At 40.6% G+C, this 20071-nt stretch overlaps 1 protein-coding gene across 1 annotated transcript in view; it reads left to right on the forward strand.

The window, feature by feature from the left end:
• Nucleotides 1-1481: 1481 nt before the first annotated feature.
• The window catches only part of TBC1D9 (TBC1 domain family member 9), a 111052-nt gene continuing 92462 nt past the window's right edge, over nucleotides 1482-20071 (forward strand). Inside the window, exon 1 of the mRNA XM_081303701.1 lies at nucleotides 1482-2665. Within this exon, the coding sequence (XP_081159827.1) occupies nucleotides 2536-2665 (130 nt within the window). The 5' untranslated portion in view covers nucleotides 1482-2535. The remainder of the gene's footprint in view (nucleotides 2666-20071) is intronic.

The following is a 20071-nucleotide window of genomic DNA, read 5'->3' on the forward strand; positions in this document are numbered from 1 at the left end:
CTTATTGTAGTCTTTTTTTTTTTTTTTTCAGATTTGTGAGTGAAGGCATTGTGCTGTGACTGAAAGTGCCAAATGACATTTTAAGTCTGTTAAATAGTGAAGGTGCCAAATGCCTGGAGGTCTAGTACCTCCTTTGGGCAGAAAATCTGCCAGTGTGGTCACGCACAGGAGGCTTTCCATTCCTGACAACCCTCAGGGTAGGGAACTGTAGGGGCTGCCCAGAACAGGAGCTGGGCACGCCCCCTTCGCCTTCAGTAATGGGGGTGGGAACTGGCATTGCAAGCAGCGCGAGGCAGGTGGGCTTCACCTTCACTTGGCCAGGAAGTGCAGCTCTGGTGTCCCCCAGTGGGACTGAGCTACATCCCCGTGTTTGCTGTTCCACAATCCCTTGCCTTATTTGGGTGGAATTTTCTTCTGAATGTCTTTTCCCTAAATACAAACAGGGGTTCTGGGTGTGGTCGCTCTCTTGCCTCCTGCCTCCCTTGTTCCCCTTGTCCCCCCAAAAGGTATTTCTGTGTTTATGTGGTCCTTTAGTTGCCAATCCAATTCACATGGAGTGACCCTGACTCCGTCTCCCTCACCAGAAGTGGGTGGTAGGACACTCACTGACTGGCAGCTTCAGAGGAGTGGAGGGGTGTGTTCATCCAGCCATTTGACAGATTCCCCCTTACAAGTCAGAGCTGCTTAAGCAAACTTTTGAAGTCCACTGTGTCTTAGTCCACGGTGCTGTTGTAACGTCATACCTGAGCCAGGGTAACTTCTACAGCACATACATTTATTTCTCATAGTTCCCAAGGCTGAGAAATTCATGATAAACTTGGCCACCCCAGGTAAGGGCCTTCTTGCTGTGTTCTCATATGGCAAAGGCTGGAGGGTAAACTAGCCCAAAGCTGCTGAGCTGGAACTTCTATAAGGGCCTTAATCCTATTCCTGAGGGTGGAGCCCTCATGGCCTAATCACCTCTTAAAGGTTCCACTTCTTAATACTATCCCACTGGTAACACCTGAATTTGGGAGGTGATACATTCAAACCCCAGCAAAGCAAGAATGTCTCATTTGAATGCTTTGCTCAAGGGGAAAGGGGGAAGTTCCTAGGATTGTCAGACATCTTCAGCAACGCAGAGTCTGGCAAACGCTGATCATCAGGGAAGGGAGGTCTATTTAGATGAACTATTTCCCAGATCTGCCCAAACCAGAGGTCATCAGATAAGCAGGTGGATGGGCTATGATCACCACCAAAGACTCCATGTGTGCGGGAAAGTGAAACTGTCTAGGGATATAAAGCCTGGTTCTTGTGTCTCTGGTTTCACTATCTTAAAACATTTAATCCATCTATTAAACGTGGATAAATCTCTGAATTTCGCCATGCCGGGTCCTCGAAGCTCCAAAAAACCCTAATATAGGAACAGCTGTGGTGTGAATTAGTTAGTCTAAGCTTTTGGGCTGCTTCCAACTTCGCAATTGCTCATGCCCTACAGGTCAAGGAAAGAAGTGATGTAATGCACTTAGCTGGGCCACTTTAATTACAATGGAATGGAGAGGGGGAGGGGTCACAGGCGGAGACAAGTTTGGCGCATGACTTGCCCTAGGGATGCAGGAAACAAAAACATCGACAACCATTGGTTGCGTCCACTTCCGACCCTCGGATCTAGCTGCAGGTCTGGAACCTGGAAACACACATTTCCTGGGAAGAGGGTGGCGCTATCCTCACTGTCAACCTGAAACACAAACAGCTCACACACGCTCACAGAGGCTGGCAGTGTCCTCCCTGCTGGGATGGGCGTGGGGCTCAGTGCTTGGCACAAGGTCCCCAGAAGGCTCCTGCGAAGCCAGCCAAAGCTGCCGGGCTCGCGCAGAGTCCGAGGAGGATCTGCGCCTGTGAAAACTGGTGACACCCGGGTTCGCTCCAACTGAGCCGCGCTGTCGTCATTCATTCGCAGTGTCCGGAGCGTCCTTCCAGAGGAAGCTGGGCTGGCCGCTGGTGCAAGTGGCCCTGAGAAGGAGTGTTAACGCGCGGCGTCCTCGGGAGCTCTGAGCAGCTAGAGACCCAGGCGGCCCCGGAGCCGGAGCCGCCGAAGCAGCCGCGCCCCAGCCGGGCTCGGCCTTGACCGCGGGGACGATCCACTCGCGTCGCCCGCAGCCCTGCTGCCGCCGAGCGGGATCCTGGGACCAAGCCACACCACTTCCTCCTCCTCCCGCTCTCCATCCTCCTCCCGCTCCTCCCGCCGCGGTGGGCCGGAGCGGGGCTGCGGAGCGGCGGGCCTGGGCGTCTGCGGCCGCGGGCGCGCGGGGGGCGGCGGCGCCGAGAGGAGGATGCTGCTCGCAGCACCCCGGTCCTCGCGGTCCTCCCGCGCCGCCCGCGGGTGTTTCGTTGTGGCCCTGGCGCCGCGGGCCGCCCCCTGGTGAAGTCGCTGGTGCCAGCCTCACCTAGCGGGCGGGCGGGCGCGCGTGTGGCCGGGAGTACGCGCCCGTGCGCGCCAGTGTGCAGGACCAGACCCGCGGCCCCTTTGTGCGTCCGCCGTCGGCGGCTGGGACCATGTGGGTGAACCCCGAGGAGGTGCTGCTGGCCAACGCGCTGTGGATCACGGAGAGGGCCAACCCGTACTTCATCCTGCAGCGGAGGAAGGGGCACGCCGGCGACGGAGGCGGCGGTGGCGGACTGGCCGGTAAGGTCCTCGGCCGCTCCCTGCGGGAGGGAGACCGCGGACACTGCGGCCCCGCCCGCGGCTCTGGGCTGCGGGCCCCGGGGACGCCGCCCGGTCCCCCGGGTCGGCCACCCGCCCCGCCAGGGTGTGTGGAAGACGTCGGGAATCGGGATTCTCAGACTGGGCAAGGGATGCTGCCTTTCTGACCCTGTCAGGCAATGGGGTCTTCGCGTGCTGGGCGCCCCCATTAGTGGGCGATGTTGATGAGAACCAGGTTGAGTGAGTCTGGGGCGGGGGGAGCCTCACCCCTTATGAATTGAATACGTTATTGCCTCCCCCTCCCTCCTTTAAAAAACATCGCTTTACTTATGGAAAAGAGAGATGGAATGGTTAATTTTTACTTCACTGTCTTTACTGGCAATAGCAGGATCAGGTATAAAAACGCTCTTTTGTTTTTAGGGAAACAATCAGTAAGGAGCTGATGCGGTCATTTCCTATATTAGTTATGACCAAACAGAATGAATAAGAAAAAAGAAATTCTTTTGTTGCACCTAATTAGGCATTAAACAAAGCGAGTGATCTAGTTCTTTTGTAAAAAGAATTGGCTGTACTACCGCATTTTGACTAAATGCTATTATTACCTCAGTCACTTCTTCTCTAACCCCCTCACAAGGTATTACTAATGTAACTAACTGAAGCCAGGCCATTTTCAGGATTATAGTATCAATCAGACCCATATCCCAAGTAGTGCCATATCAGAAAGATCTTCCTTTATAAACTAAGTAGCACATGGCGGGAGGTTACAAATAATCTTGAACTCATACTAGAGAAATTGATCCTTCCCTTCCCCTCATTAGAGTGAACAGAACTGGAATACTTTTTACAGTGAAAAAGTTAGCAGAAGATACAGAAGTTTAACTAGGAAAGAGGCTACAGAAGAAATGACCTATGACCTCTTTAGGCTGGTGACTATTTCACTCTTTTCAGAGTTTGCCTGCTAGGTAAATTGCTTTCACAATGTCCTGCTATGAAATTTAAAAAAATATATCTTGATATGGTATGTATTTTATTGTGAATATATTTATAAACTGGATTTCTCAAGATTAAAATTCAGGAGTCATGTGGTACAGTATATACTGGCATATGTTTGAAAGATTTTGCTAGTACATCTGATGGCTGATAGGCAATCTGATTTTTTTGCACTTTTCAACTAAAAGAAAATCTGTAACACTCTAGTGCCATTATGGAAATACTGACTGGTGAATTTGAATCAGAATTTTCCAATTCATTTTGTAGGCGTTATCTGAGTATAAACTTTAGTGTGTAACTTGCATATCTAATACTGGGATTAGCCTAGATAGCCCTTCTTTAAACTCCAGACAGCAATGTGGATAGTTTATCATAATAACAAAGAACATATCCAATTGGTTAACTCTCTTTGACTAATATCCACTAAGTATTTATTTTCCCCAGTCATTTGCAACAGGATATGAACACTTCAGGGATGTAGAGCCTTCTTTTTCTACTTAAGTTGTTTATTGTGTTCCTACTGATACTTAGAGCTGTAACTTATTGCAGTCCACTGTAGTGACCCATTTCTCATTTTGTCCGCTTAGAGTCTTGGCATTGATGACTTATTTTAGATAGATGAGTTTTTTTTTTAATTAAAAACTCAAAACTATTGCACTTATTTCTGAAATAATTGAAATTATCTTCCTTAGTGCAAATATCCCTGCCAACAAAAGCTTATTTTCAGTCAACAGAGGTAAGATGTTTGGTCTGATAGATTATGATCATGTTCAAATGTAGTAGTGACATTTTAGAAATTGTTGTATATAGTTTTTTTGGGTTTTTTGTTGTTGTTGTTGTTGTTGTTTTTGTACCAGGGATTGAACCCAAGGGCGCTTAACCACTGAGCCATATCCCCAACCTGTTTTATCTTTTATTTTGAGACAGGGTCTTGCTAAGTTGATTAGGGCCTTGCTTAGTTGCAGAGACTGGCTTTGAACTTGATCCTCCTTCCTCAGCTTCCCTAGCCACTGGGATTATAGGTCTGGGCCACCATGCCCAGTTTATGATGTATATAGTATGTTCTAACTCTAGTGTGAATTCATTTATTCATTCATTAACTTACTAAATCATTAACAGGTTTTTTTTGGGGGGGGGGAAATTCTGAAGTGTCAGTGTCATGAAACTCACAGTCTAAAAGATAGATGCTGAAGAAATCATCACATAAATTAATATAAAATTACTGCTCTGTGGGGTCCCAGCAAAAACAAAACAAAACAAACAAACAAACAAAAAACAACTCAGTCTAGTTCAAATGGAGAGTTTAGTGTAAGGGCAATTTAAAGAGATGGAGGCTAGTTTATCAGAATCAGTGAAAGGCTTAGTGGTGGGAAGTTGTTATCACCTCAGGCCTGAAAAACAAGAGGCAGGGATGATGTTACTAGAGTCCATTAATGCTGGAGTCCAGGGAGGAGGGGCTTGAGCCCAGAGGAAGGAGTCAGCCCGGCAAACAGACCACAGCCAGAGGAGTGGATGGGCCCTGACTGCTTTTCCCCCACACTCCCAGCTTCTGCTGTGACTTTTGCCAGCAGATCCCATTAGAAGCCAGATGGACAGGACAGCCTAGTGATGTGGTCTCTTTCAGGATTGATTTCCTGTCCTAGGGAGGGACCTGGGAGGTGGGGGCAGGCAACTGAAAATGACCAGTGCAGGTGTCACAAGGAAAGGAACGTGATGGGGATGGAGGTGGGGGCAAAGGAACAATTCCCTGAATAAGTGACTTTTGAGCTGAGAGCTGAAGAAGAAAGAGAGAGGCCTGTGAGGAGAGGAAGAAAGAGCAAGAGTTGGGTATCAGTTGTTGGAGATTTTCTGGACGATCTCAGCACTTTTACATAAAGTACATTTTCCGGACCAAGGTGACAGATAAGTGAGGAAGCTGTCCAGTGTGAACTGGCCATGTGTGGTCATTATAGTGCTCAGTAAGATGTTAGCACAGGGGATGTACAAAAGAATGAGCCAAAGTAAGAATGCTGCCAATGTTTTAAAAATCAAGCAATTCTGTTCTCAATTCCAGCAATGTGCATAGGTATTGATGTTATGGAGCCTTCTGTCCTATGTGGACTTTTTTTATTTAACCTTTTAACTTTTAACTGAAATTTCACATGCATACTGAAAAGTGCACAAAATATGATGTAGAGTGCTGTAATCACAAGGTAAATATTTTGCAGCCAACACCAGGATTTAAGAAAACTAGAATATCACCAATGACCCAGAAGCCCCCCATCACCACTCTCACCCACCCTAAAGGTGAACATTTCCTGATGTTCTTGGCAAACACTTCCTTTTTTTTTTTTTTTTTTTTTTTTTGACAGTGAACATATCCCTAAAAACAATATGTTGGGCTTGCCTTTTTTTTTTTTTTTTTTGAGAAAGGAATAAAATGAAATCATAGATTTGTGCTTAGACCTTTCTGCTCAGCATTGTTGGTGATACTCATAAATGTTGTGGCCTGTGGTCAGAGTTTGTTCACTTTTCTCTGCTGTATGGAAAACTGTGACACGATATTGTATGATTTATGAATCCCCAGTTTATTTGCTGTATTGTTGGTGAACCTTTGGGTGGTCCCTTTGGGGGCATTATGGACAACATGGCTCTGGTCACTTTTGTGCATGTTTCATGGTACCTGTGGCTGGACATTTCTTTTTGGTTCATATCCAGAAGAGGAATTGCTAGATTATAGAATGCATGTAGTGTCAGCTTTAGTAAATAATCCCAAACTATTTCTAAAGTAGTTGTACCAATATACTCCCACCAGCAGCATCTGGGAGTTTCCCTGGCTCCATATCTTTGCCAACGTTGTCAGTTTTCATGATTTTAGCCATTATGCTGGTTTTGTAGTAATATCATATTGTGAGGTTACTTTGCTTTTTTTTTCTGACTGATGAATTTGAGCTCCTTTTCTTTTTTTTATTGGCCATTCGAAATATTTTGTGACATTATTGTTTAAGTCTCTTGCTCATTTTCAACTGAATTATTTATATTTTTCTTATAGAATTGTAGGATTTAAAAAAATATTCTAGATATGAACCCCTTGTTGGTTAGATGAGTGGCAGGCTCTTCCTTCTCTTGCACGTCTATTCAGGTTTTTAAAATTTTAATATCCAAATCCTTTATAGGTTTTGTTTCCTTTATGTTACTGTTTTATTGTATCCTGAGTGTTCAGTAAGTCTTTTCTTCTCTGTTATATCTTCATCTATATTATTTTCTAGAAGGTTTACAGCTTTATTTCCCAAGTTTATATTTAATATTTTCTGGGAATTAATTTTTGCATGTTGTATGAGGCAGGAGTCAAGTTTTATTTAAACACATTTTTTAAAAGTGATCTTCCATTTGATCCTGTGTATCCCCATCATAAATCAAGTATCCAAATGTGTATGGTCTGTTTGGGGCTTTCTGTTTCTTTTGTTTGTTGTATATATTCTTGCACCAGTATCACACTGTAGTTTTGTAACGTGAGGTTATGTTTAGTAGATCAAGTTCTCTTGTTCTTTGTTCTTGGATATTCTTTGACTTTTACATTGATATAATATTTTTAAATCATCTTTTTAAGTTCCACCAAAACAAATCAACATCAACAACAAAAACTTAAACTATTGGGATTTTGATTGAGATTACATTGTCTATAAACAAATTTTATAAAAATGGTCACCTTTTTAATATCAGGTCTTCCAGTCCATGAAAATGGTATACTCCTCTATTTATGTAGCTCCTTGAAAAAGTCTCTCTATAAGGACTGGGGTTTCAGTCAGTGATAGAGCACTTGCCTCGAATGTGTGAGGGAGGCCCTTTTCAGCACCTCAAAGAAATAAAAACCTTCCATAGTGTTTCATAGTTTTTCTGTGTAGAAGTTGTAGCATATTACTAGATTTATTCCTAGGTGTTCGGCATTTTTTTTCATTAGTTGGATATTGTGTCTTTTTTAAAACTTAATTTTTAAATTCTTTTTTGCTAGGATATAGAAATAAACAGTAGTTGTTTTTTATATTGACCTCACATCCAGGATGTCACTAACTTAGGAAATGAATCTTTGTGATTTATCTGTAGATTCTTTAGTAGTTTCTAAATACAGAACTACATCATCTGATAATATTGGCAGTTTTATTTCCTACCTTTATGCTTTTTAAGAATTTTCTTTGCCTTCATATGCTAGGTACAATTGTGAATTGGTGTGTTTATTGTACATTTCCTTGCCCATTTCTGGGTCTTAGAAGAAAGACTTTGAATGTATTTTCATTAAGTATGATAATTTTTGTAGATATTTTTCATTTTAAGGGAATTCCTATCCCTAGGTGGCTAAGAATTTTTGATTATATGGATCCTGAATTTTTTCAAATGTTTTTCTGTGTTTATTGAAGTGTAATTTTTTTCTGTTTATATGATGTTGACTTTTTAACTGATTTTCAAGTGTTTAACCAAACTTACATATGTCGAATATCCCAGCTTGACTATATTTTTTTATGTTCAGTATCATTTTCTAACCCTTTATTTATAACTTCTGTGTTTTTTTTAGATTGGCCTGAAGTTTTTCTTTTTAATAACATCCTTGTCAAATTCTAACACCAGGGTCATATTGGCCTTAAGAGTGTAAATTCTGTTCTGTTTTCTGGAAGGGTCTCTGTGTTATCAGGGTTATTTCATCCTGCTGTGTTTGGCAGAACTCATCAGTGAGGCAGTCTGACCTTGAAGTTTCCTTTGTGAGAATATTTTAAATCCTGGATTCTATTTTTTGAATAGTACAGCAAAATTTAAAAAACTGAAATACCTTTCATTGACTCTTAATTATAAGTCATATATTTGTAGGATTTATCCTTTCATCTAGATTTTCAAATATATTAACATAAATTTGTCAATCATATCCTCATATTTTAAATGTCTGTGGAATGTACAGGGATGCCACCTTTTTGTTTCTGATATTGGTTATTTGAACCTTCCCTTTCTTAATTTTAATTGTTCTTTAAGGAATTTATAAATTTTTATGTCTTTTAAACAATCAGCTTCTGGATATGTCTGCCTTTACTGTTGTATATTTCATTAATTTCTGTTCTTATTTTTATTATTTCTTTTTAATATTTTCTTTGTATGTAAATTTATGGGTTTTTTTTCACATATTGAATTATGATACTTTGGGATGGGGAGTGTAGCTCAGCGGTGTAGCACTTGCCTAGATTGTGTGAAGCTTTGGGTTCAATGCCCATCACCAAACCAAACCAAAAAGAAGCAAACCAAACAATAAAGTGCTAAGTTAATTGATCATCGGCCTTATTTTCAAACTGTGCATTTCTGTCTAAACATGACTTTATCTGCATTCCACAACTAAATTTTGATGAGTAGCTTGATGATCATTGCACTCAAAATAGTTTCTATTTTCCATTTTCTTTTCTCTTTCTTTTTTTTTAATCTTAAGTTATTTAGATACATTTTTCTTGATTTTTCAAACATGTTGATATCTACCGTAGTCATATCTTATATGGTTTCAGTGCTCTGAAATTTATTGACTTGTTCTATGCCCTGCTTGTGGTTAATGTTTTGTAATGTTAACATATTCTACTTGAGAAAAACACGTATATTGCAATTGCTGGTTAATGATTTATGATTTATTTATATTCATTTGATCAAGATGAGAGCTTGTGATCAAGCGGTTCATATCTTAACTAATTTTTAATCTTTTGGTTCTGCAGTTATAGAAGTTATATTTATTTTTTAATTTTTTTTTAGTACCATACGATTTATTTTTAATTTTTTTTAGTCATACATGACAGCAGAATGTATTTTGACATATAATACATACATGGAATGTACATACATCAATCATAATGTCTATTCTATTCTGCTGTTAGAAGTTATATTTAATTCTTCAATTATACCTATGGTTTTGACTATTCTTAGAGTTAAGTTTTTGTTTCATATGGTTCGAGGCTGAGGTATTAGGTGTATATATATTATAATTGTAACATATAATTTCATAATAATAAAAATGGGCATTTTATTATTATGAACTATTTATCCATGTTCCCAGAGTTGCTTAACACCTCATTATTATAGTTATAAAGGATTGATTTGTTTTCAGTGTTTGGTATCTTTTCTATACTTTTACTTTCATCCTTTATGCACCCTATTTTTGGATGTGTCTTATAAATAGTTGTTTGTTTCCTTAATTCCATTTGAACATATTTGCCTATTAATAGGATAGTCAATGTACATGTGACTTGGATTTTCACCTATTTTATTAATTGGTTTCTTATAACATATTTTCATTCTTAACAACTTTTTGACTCAAGAATGTGTAATTACTGCTGTTCTTAAAGTCTGTGTTCAGTTAGATTTTCACACATTTACAATTTTTGTTGTACTTTCTTCTTCCATCTTTGACCTTTTTTTCTGGAATTGTTTTTTTACTGTCCAAAAATATCCGTTATTCTTTCTTTAGTGAGAGCCTGTTGGTGGAACATTTTCTCAGTTTTCACATGTTTGCAAATGTTTTCATTTTTGAAGTATATTTTGGTGCTGAATGGTTGGCAGTTAATTTTTTTAAAGCATGGTCAATATACTATCCGATTGTCTTCTGATTGACATTGATAAGTAAAAATCTCACTGTGAATTGTAGCTACTTTGTAGGTCATATGTCTTTTTTCTTTAATTGTTCTTTTCTTTTATTTTTTGGTGCCAGTGATTGACCCAGGAACTCTTAACCACTGAGCCTCATCCCCAACCTTTTATTTTTTATTTTGAGACAGAGTCTCACTGAGTTGCTCAGGACCTGCCTAAGTTGCCAAGGCTGATTTTGAACTGGCAATCTTCCTGCCTCAGCCTCCAGAACAGCTGGGATTACAGGTGTGCGCCACTGCGCCTGGCTCTTTAACAGCTTTTAAGATTTTCTCTGACATTGGTTTTCTGTCATTGTATTATGGTCAAGATATTTGTGGACTTTTAAAACTGTGTGGAAATAGTATGATTTCTTTAATCTTTCTTACATTGGTTTTGTAAACATCTCATCCCCACTACCATTTTCTCTGTTCTCCTGATACTCCAATGGCACGAATATTTGATCTTCTGATTGAATGTACTATGTCTGTTATCTGCTGATTTTTGTGTTTTGGTTCTTCTAATATGTTCCAAATTACCATTTTCCAACTATATTTACTCTCCTTTTAAGCTTGATAATTCTTAATTTTTTAAAATTCTAAAATTTTCATTTGTTCATTTTTTATAATTCACATTTATTATAACATTCAATCTTGTTGTTATCATTTTTTGAGTGAGTGTAGTTTTTTAAAGTCTATATTAACTTTAGTATCTTGAACCCATATACATCTCTTCTTTTGTCTGTTATTTCCTTTAGTTTTTATTCATGCTATTAGGTCACCCTTTATGCCCTGTGACTTTACTTTTGATTATGTACTGACTATTGCATTTCTACTTTGTAGAAGCAATCTGAAGCAGAAGATAATATTATTTTCTGTAAAAGAGTTTTTATTATTTCCAGTTGGAAGCAAAGATCACTTTAAATGATGGATTTCAAAACCAAGCTGTAACCTGGGTGTTTTTGCCTACTTAAGACTATAGGAGGGGGCTGGGGCTATAGCTCAGTTGGTAGAGTGCTTGTCTCTCATGCACAAGGCCCGAGGTTCCATCCCTAGCACCACAAAAAATAAATAAATAAAAATTCAAAAATAAAAAGATTACAGGCGGATCGTGGGTTCAAAGCCAGCCTCAGCAAAAACAAAGCACTAAGCAAATCAGTGAGACCCTGTCTCTAAATAAAATGCAAATAGGGCTGGAGATGTGGCTCAGTAGTTGAGTGCCCCTGAGTTCAATCCTCAGTATCAAAAACAAACAAAAGATTGCACTTAACATTAGAGTGCATCCCAATCCCAAAAGAAGGAATCATTCCTTCCCTACCTCTTTGGTGGCACTGACTCCTGTTCTGGTCTGTCCAGTCCACAGTTCTCTCATAAAGATAGGGGGAAGATCATTGGAGTCGAGGGAGGAGGGATGGGAACAGGGAGGAAGGTGGAATGAACTTGAGAGAATGACACTGTGTACATGTGCAAATGTAATACAGTGAATTCCACCTTCAGGTGTATCTATAAAACCCAATTAAAAACAAATGCATAAACAAACAGGAGGAAGTCCAGTAGCATAGAGGACAGAAATGGCGGAGGGAAGAGGAGCGTGAAAGAGGAAGCACTGGAGCAAATTAAATTCCATGCATGTATGATTATGTCAAAATGAGCCCAACTCTTATGTATAAATACAATGAACTAATTAATAAAAGCATTAAAAAAAGAAAAAGAACATTTAGAATGTCAGGGGTTCAGGACCCCCCTCTGTAAGAGGCACATGCCTTCCAAAATAATAGTTGTCTCAAGGGCAGGGCTCTGCAGCTTCCCTTTCCCCCAGGTGAGATAATCTGTCTCTTTAATTATTTGATATTTTGAAGTACATTTTGTTCAGTTGTACAGATGTCGTCTGTGGTGGATATTGGTTCAGATCGTTTTGTCATTCATAAGGTAGGTGCTATCATTAACCCCGTTTTATGCAAAAGGAAACAAAGGCTTTATGGAGATCCAGTGACTTGCTGTAGGTGTCCTAGCAAATAAGCGGGAGCCTATTTAATTTTGTATTTATTTAGTATTTTTTAAGACTAATTGTAATGGCATATGTTAGTCTTATTTTCTTGCCCCAAACCCCACCCACCATGAGAATCTTTTAAAAAAATTTAAGAGGTTGTGGACTCCACTGCAAAAAACGACAGCCTCAAAACTTGCCATAAAGTTTTAGGAGCTTCATGGATCCCCGGTGAACTAGAACCTAAGGGCTTCAGGGTAGGGGATGTCACCAGAGATGGAGGCAATTTTTCATTACACAAAATCAAAAGCGTGATTTCTTCAGCAAACTATCCTGACAGAAATGGGCTTGAGGACCAGCTGTATTTAGAGTGCTAATTTGACAGAGATGTGAAATAAAGAGCAGGCAAATTTCTGCTTCTGGTCATTACTGACCTAGTGATCAGAGCTGAATGAATACATTTAAGAGAACTGAGGACAGACGTGGAGGCCATAGGTGCAGACTAATTAAGACTGAATCGAATCATGGCATCTGAGTTAGTGCGATGGAGACCTTCACAAGTAGGAGAATTCTTCATCTGGCAACCAAAGATCTCCCCATGGTGAGAGAAAAACAACAGAGCAGTGTTCTAGAAGCCCCAACTTTGTAAACAGGTGCTTGTTTTAGGGTAAATCCTTTCATCTTTCTGAGTGTTAGCTATGTAACTACCAGGTGCACTAATTAGTAAATGTTGTCCCATGTATACAAAAACAGTTAAATTTTGTGTTAGTCCCTAACGGAGCTTAACGTCATAACTTGCGCGTGTAGGGAAATCTGTATCTGTGTAAGGCTGGCTTATTAAACTTGCATAACAAGCAAAAGTGCTACTAGCCAGAAGCATGAGTAGCCAACAGCAGATTTTGCTTGCTTTATTTAGGAATTTCTCCTCCCTGTTATTATCAACTTCAAGACAGCTTTACTTAGTCCCCACATCAAGCTTTCTTGAGACTTTGCCTTGTTCCACAAATAATCAATAAGAACAAACATGCATCATTTGTGTAGGATTTGAAATGACTTTTGACATCTTGGTATTATAAACTGCTTTCAAAACTAAGGCAAGAGAAAAACTGCTCCAAGCTTCCCTGAAGAAATGTGAGGAATTTGAGAGGTTGAGGCAGATTTCGTGTTCTAGGAACACTGCAGATACTGTCCTGGTTTGCCATCTTCACGCCCAGGTAGGGCCCGCTTTATGAAGTCAGGTTGGAAATTATGGTAGGATTCCCAGGCTTGGCGACAACCTGGTCTGTAGTGGTGTACAAATCAGGAATTGGGAGTACGGCATCTTATCATTGCTGTGATGGTGGCCACCAGCTCTGGGCCTCGGAGGTGGAAGCCCATGCATGCCTGGTGGCCCCGTGGTATGCAGGGAACACCAGGGGCAAACGGGAAAAGCTCGGGGCTGCTCTTTGCATAGCTTTTTCGTGTTCTCTCACTTCGCTGGGCTCCACTGGATTCAAATCACAGTGCTCCCGTCACCAAACCTGTACTGTGTGAAGATCTTTTTCTGAGTTTTGATTTTCTTGTCTAAAATGTCACTTAATAACTTTTTGGCACCTGTTGTGAAGAGTCCCTCCTTGCCGATGTTCTCCGTGGGTGTCAGGAGCCACAGGTCCCCACTCACCCTGGTCTTGGTAACTGAAGGATTCTGCGTTCAGAGACGGCGCACTTTTCACGAGGATGCTGCTAAAGCCAAGGGCAGTTTGTCTGATGGTCAGGCAGCTTAACAAGTGAAGTCAGCATTGGGGCTTTTTGAAGAAGACATTTTGACCAGCAGCCTTTCGTTTCTGCCTCGCTCGGTCCTTTTCCTCTTACCCAGTCCTTCTTTCCCCCCTTCCTTACTCCCATTTTTCCTTCCCTCCTTCCCTTCGTGCACATTTTAAATACTCTGTGGGTAGAGAGGGTCAGTTTTTCCCTCTCATTCTCCCGATCCTTCCTGCCCTCCTCTCTTCCACCGTCTTTCTCCCTCTTCTTGCCCAAATGGTTCTCTCTGATCGTGGCAAACTGGGGTCACCTGGGACAGGACTGGGTGGGAGATGGAGGAAGGCTACTTGCCATCTGTCCGTCCCTCTCTGAGTTATATGGTTTATTACAGGAGTTTGTATTTGGAAAACACGGTTAAACCAGACCACAGAGAAGAAGTCATTATCCCACTTTCCTCTGGCCAGTTCCCCTCCTGTCAAGTGCATGTTCTAAGGGGCTCAGGCTGGTTATTTTTTTCAAAGGGTTCCACAGTTGCCTCTGGCCTCCAGATTGCTTCAAATGGCATCTCACAGCTTTGCTGTTAGGTTATTGACACATCTCTCAGGGAGCCCTGGATGGCTCAGTTTCCTAGCTGTGGGATCCATTCAAGAGATACACTGTGCTTCTCCTGTCACTGGGAGATCTGGATTAGAAATTTTCCTGTGGACGACTTGGAGAATATTATGCTAAGTGAGATAAATCAATCCCCAAAAGTCTAATGTTCTCTCTGACAAGTGGATAATGGGGTAGGGGGCGTAGGAAGAAGGAGAAACTTTGGGCAAAGGAGAGGGTGGGGTGAGGAGGGGATGTGGGAGCAGGAAGGTGGTGAAATGAGATGGACTTCATTACCCTAGGAACATGTCTGACTGCACATTTGGTTCGATGCTACATCATACACAACCAGAGAAATGAAAAGTTGTGCCCCATTTGTGTACAATGAATCAAAATGCATTCTGCTGTCATATATACATAATTAGAATAAAAAATAAATTTATTTAAAATAAAAGAATGTTTGTGAAAAACTAAAAAAAAAAAAAAAGAAAAGAAAAGAAAAGAAAGAAGAAATTTTCCTGTGGATGAGAACAACAGGAATCTTTTGTGTTTGCATACAGGGAGCATGAGGCTAGGTGAACAGGCCCTGAGGTGACTAAACCTGCTCTCCTTTCTCTGTAGGCTTGCTGAGCAGCTGTTTGCCAAAGCGAAGGTCATGAGGGACTTGGACTGCCTTCACACCTTCAACCAAAAACCGTGAACTCTGCCCACCTAGTTGTGTTTTTTTTTTTTCCCTAGATTATTTGCCTTTGATGCTTCTTAATAAATAAAACTATATGTTTCAATAGTACAAATTAATTTTGAAATTTTTGGGCTAACCTAGGAACTAAGGTAGTCTTTAATAAAAAATAACAGGACTTAGCAGATTTACATTTGGGCTCCATAATTGAGGCATAAAACGAAATCAGTAATTCATTTACTCTTTTTTAATCCAGATACTTTTTATCACATTTACGTATATACTGCTATAATGAATAATGCAGGATACATTTTTTTCTAGAAGCATCTTTGTTATAAATTTTCAAATCTGTGTATCCTAAAGGTAAATTTCAAAACATGATTGTTATTATAGTAGCATTATTTTGTTAATGCACAATTACATTTTTAAAAAATTAGTGTTACAATTAGCATAGAGTAGAGGCAGAAGAGATAACATTCGCTGAAATGCTTCTGTGTTTCAGACATTCTGCCAAGAAATTTTCATACCTCACCAATTTGATTTTCATTAAGACCCTTGTAGGTTAGCTATTATACCCTCTGTAATAGATGAGGAAACTGAGCACACAGAGAAGTTAATTGTCTTTCCTGAGGAAACCCTGATAAGAACAGGCCAAAGCTGGATTTGTACTCAGTTTTGACTGAGTTTGGGAAGAGAGAAGGACTAAAAGGGGAGATAAAGAAAAAGAGGAAGAGGCCCTCAGAGTGCATTCTTTGGTAAACTAGGAAATTGAGGCAAAGTGAGCCCCAGTCTTGGAAGTGAGATGAGGGGACCTAACAGAGTCAGGCAGTACCTTTTCCTGAGTTTTAGTGTCACTGGATAGTGGCTGTCACGGGTTATAGTTATACAGCTCCATGCCAGGGAGGAAGTCTGTAACTGTGTCCGGGCTTCCCAAAAAAGCTTTTCAGAGTTGCCACATTTCAAGCCTTCTAGTTCAGCTCTTTTGGGGACCACAGTATGGATCCATTCCAGGATTTTGAATTTAGGGTCCTGAGGAAGACTAGACAGGTATCTGTTTATAGGGGTATCCAACCAAGAAAAGAAATGTCTAGGTGTATCGAGAAGATGGTCAATCTCTGAAAAGTAGTGTCTACCTAGAGGGGAAAAATATAAATTCATTGTGCTACATTGATTTTTATTAATGTCATTTGTATTACATAGCATACAGATTTTTTATTAGCATCATTTTTTTCTTTTGTGGACCTTATCAAAGTTTTTGTAGGAGCATTATTGTAAAAGGGTCCAATTAAAATTTGAAGCCTCAAATTGTTACTTTCCCCTCCACTTCCTGATAAAAGTTATCGTTTCCTCTCTGAACCTTCTCATCCTGAGAATGGAAACTGAGATCTAGCAAACAGGAATTGTGGCCAGCTCTCTGGCTTGTTTGTAACCTGGCTCAGTTTATATCTGTTTTTCTGCTGGCTTTTGTTTCTGTAAACCATAGCTGCTTTCTGCAGGATCAGGGAGAGGGAGACTAACTATTTGTACAAATTGTATTAAATTCATTCTTTTCCCGTTTCCATTATTTGCTTATTTCTTACATGGGTGGGCAATGGAATCTGTCCATCTGGGATCCATGCTGGCTCCCGGCGTGGCTGCCAGTAACAACACAACTTGGGATACTTCAGTTGCTTTTCAATTTAGACATTGGTTAAACTGATGGAGATTTTAGAAGGTCCTTGAACAACCTGCAAGTAGATATAAGATTTGCAGACTTAATAGCGAAGTGTATTTTTCTGGACTTGAGGCATACCCCTTCCTACAGCTCTTGAAAATGGATTGTGATTCAAAACATTAGAAGTCAGTACCCTAAAGTCTTGTATTTTTCAGCTCTGAACTTTCTACCAGAGCAATTTTTGAAATTAATTGTTGTGCTTGCAACAGGATTAGTAAAAATTGGAGAAAGTCTTATACCATTTCCAGGTAAGTTTCTGGACTTCCGACCAGTTAGAAATGTCCGGTTTGCTATATATTATTTGAACAATAGGAATGTAACCTGTTTTTGACTACAGTGATAAAATTGTTTAAGTTCTCTCATACTCTTTTTTTTTTTTTTTTTTTTTATCAGCAATTGAACCCAGGGGTGCTTAAACACTGAGCCACATCCCCAGACCTTTTTATTTTTTTATTTTGAGACAGAGTCTCACTGTGTTGCTTAGGGCCTCGCTAAATTGCTGAGGCTGGCTTTGAATTTATGATCCTCCTGCCTTAGCCTCCTGAGTTGCTGGGATTACCAGTGTGTGCCACCATGCCCAGCTTACTCTGTACTAATACCCACATGTGGCTTCTTTAACTGTAGTTCTCAGTTTCTTATTGTGGGGAAGACCCAAGAGGTGTATGTGGGGGGGAGGGGTGGCGGAGAGAGAGGTGCCCCTCCTCCCTGCAGAGCTCCTCCCTGGGCCTCACTAAGATTCTCTGTAACACAGAGCATAGAGCTGTGACAGGTGGCATCTGGCTTCCCTGGTTAACTCTCCTTCCTCATAGGAGAATGGAGAGACACCTGGGGTGCAGTGCAGAACAGTGAGTGGCCTTTCCCTTCTGGACTCTGAAGCTGATCCTTCTGGTGCTGAGCCCCATCTGGTGCGTTTCTGACTGGGTAGCAGGGCTCATCGCTAGGACCCATGCACTGCTCCCTTGAATAGCTGTCAGGAGGCTCATCACAGAATAAGAACCTCTTTCTCTCTTCCTGGTCTGTGTTTGGCAGCTGCACCTCTACTTTCCCAGACACTGCCCTGCATAAGTGGAACCTGTGATTCCTAGAAGCTGCCACCTGCCCATCTGCTTTAACCTGTTTATCTGCTCCCGCCTGCTCAGCTGGCCCCCTGCCTGCTCCCCCTTACCCCCAACACCCAGTTTCCCCTCCCCCTTTGACCCCACTTTATATGCCTGGTTCTAAAGAGTTTTAATGAGGAGTCAGTCCTTCTGTTTTATAATAGAGTTCTAAATTTGTGAGCCTTTGTCTTCAGAACTCTACTGACCTTGTTGGCATTCAGGGTAGGCATTTGCCCACACAAGCACCTCGTGGTTTTCACAACTCAGATTGCACCCTAATAGAAATATGATCCATTCCCTTTTCTTAGTGCTCATAAAAACTTTGGTTGACTAGCAAAAGACACCTCTTACTTTTGTTTTTGTGTTCATTTTAGGGATTGTACAGGGATTAAGTGCACTTGGGTATTTAAGCTACACAAAACTTTACTCTGTGTGTTGTTTTTTCTTTTTTTCTTTCTTTTTTTTTTTTTTTTGGTATCAGGGATTGAACCCAGAGACTCCTAACAACTGAGCCATATCCCCAGCCCTTTTTATTTTTTATTTTAAGACAGGGTCTCAGTTGCTTAGGGCCTCATTAAGTTGCTGAGATTGGCCTTGAACTTGCAATCCTCCTGCCGCAGTCTCCCAAACTGCTAGGATTACAGGCATGTGCCACTGTGTCAGGCTAGTGTGTGTGCTTTAAACAAAGGCTACTTGCAAGTTTTTATTTCTGTTGTGCTTATTATCCACGTTCATTAAAGTTTAGATTAACACAGGATTTTATAAAGTCTTTAGATGAATATATATGTGTGATTATATATGTATTTTCATTATTATTGTTACAATTTGTGGTGCTGGGGAGGGAACCCAGGGCCTAACCCATGCTGGGTAAGTGCTCTATCTCTAAACTGTGTTTTTCCCTTATTTTTTAAAAATTTATTCTTCTTATATATACATGACAGGAGAGCATATTTTGACATATTATACATACATGGAGTATAACTTATTCTAATTAGAATCCCATTCTTGTGGTTGTACATGATGTGCAGTTTTACTAGTTGTGAATTCATATACGAACATAGGAAAGTTATGTCTGATTCATTCTACTGTCTTTTGTATTCCCTTACTCTTTCATTAAAAAATATTTTTTAGTTATAGATGTACACAATATCTTTATTTTATTCACTTACTTATTTTTATGTGGTGTGCTGAGGATTGAACCCAGGGCCTCACATGTGTGAGGTGAGTGCTGTACCCCTGAGCTACAGCCCCACCCCCTCCTTTACTCTTAATAGCCAGTTAGATCTTTGTCTTGAGAGGACCCATGGTAATTAATGCTTACGAAGAATGGGAAAGAGTATTTTTCAAAACCTTTAGTAAATATAGGCAGAATCTTAGGGGATAATCATCTTTGAAAAGACCTTGGGAATGTCCTTCAAACACAAAATAAATGTTAAAGAGAACGTATGTTCTTATTTGAGATTATTTATGGCAGATAGAGTTTGATAAAACCCTGTTTATCCTTCATTGTAAATTATATTTATGGGGAAAGAGTTTAAACATATTTGATGATTGACAAAAGACTTTCTAGAATGGAAGGGACTTAGTAATTCTGTCTCCTAAATGTGTGACTATGATTTTAACTTCCTTTAGACTGTTTTCCTTCTGAAAATGGAGTGGTTTTCTTACCACACTATGTGTTTATTGTGAGGAGCAAATGAGATACTGGGTCTCTGAAAAAAAAAAAAGGGCTAATAATTTTTTTTTCAATGCCCTGGCATTGAACCCAGGGGCACTTAACCACTGAGCCACATCCTCAGCCTGTTTGTTTATCTATTTAGAGACAGAATATCACTAAGTTGCTTAGGGCCTTGCTAAGTGGCTGAGGCTGGCTTGAATTTGCAATCCTCATACTTCAGTCTCCCTAGCCTTTGAGATTACAGGCATGTGCCACCACGCCTGGCGGCTAGTCAGGTTTAACGTGGTAAGTT

This window comes from Spermophilus citellus, assembly GCF_964194105.1.
Source record: "Spermophilus citellus genome assembly, chromosome: 8".
NCBI classification, from domain to species: Eukaryota; Metazoa; Chordata; class Mammalia; order Rodentia; family Sciuridae; genus Spermophilus; species Spermophilus citellus.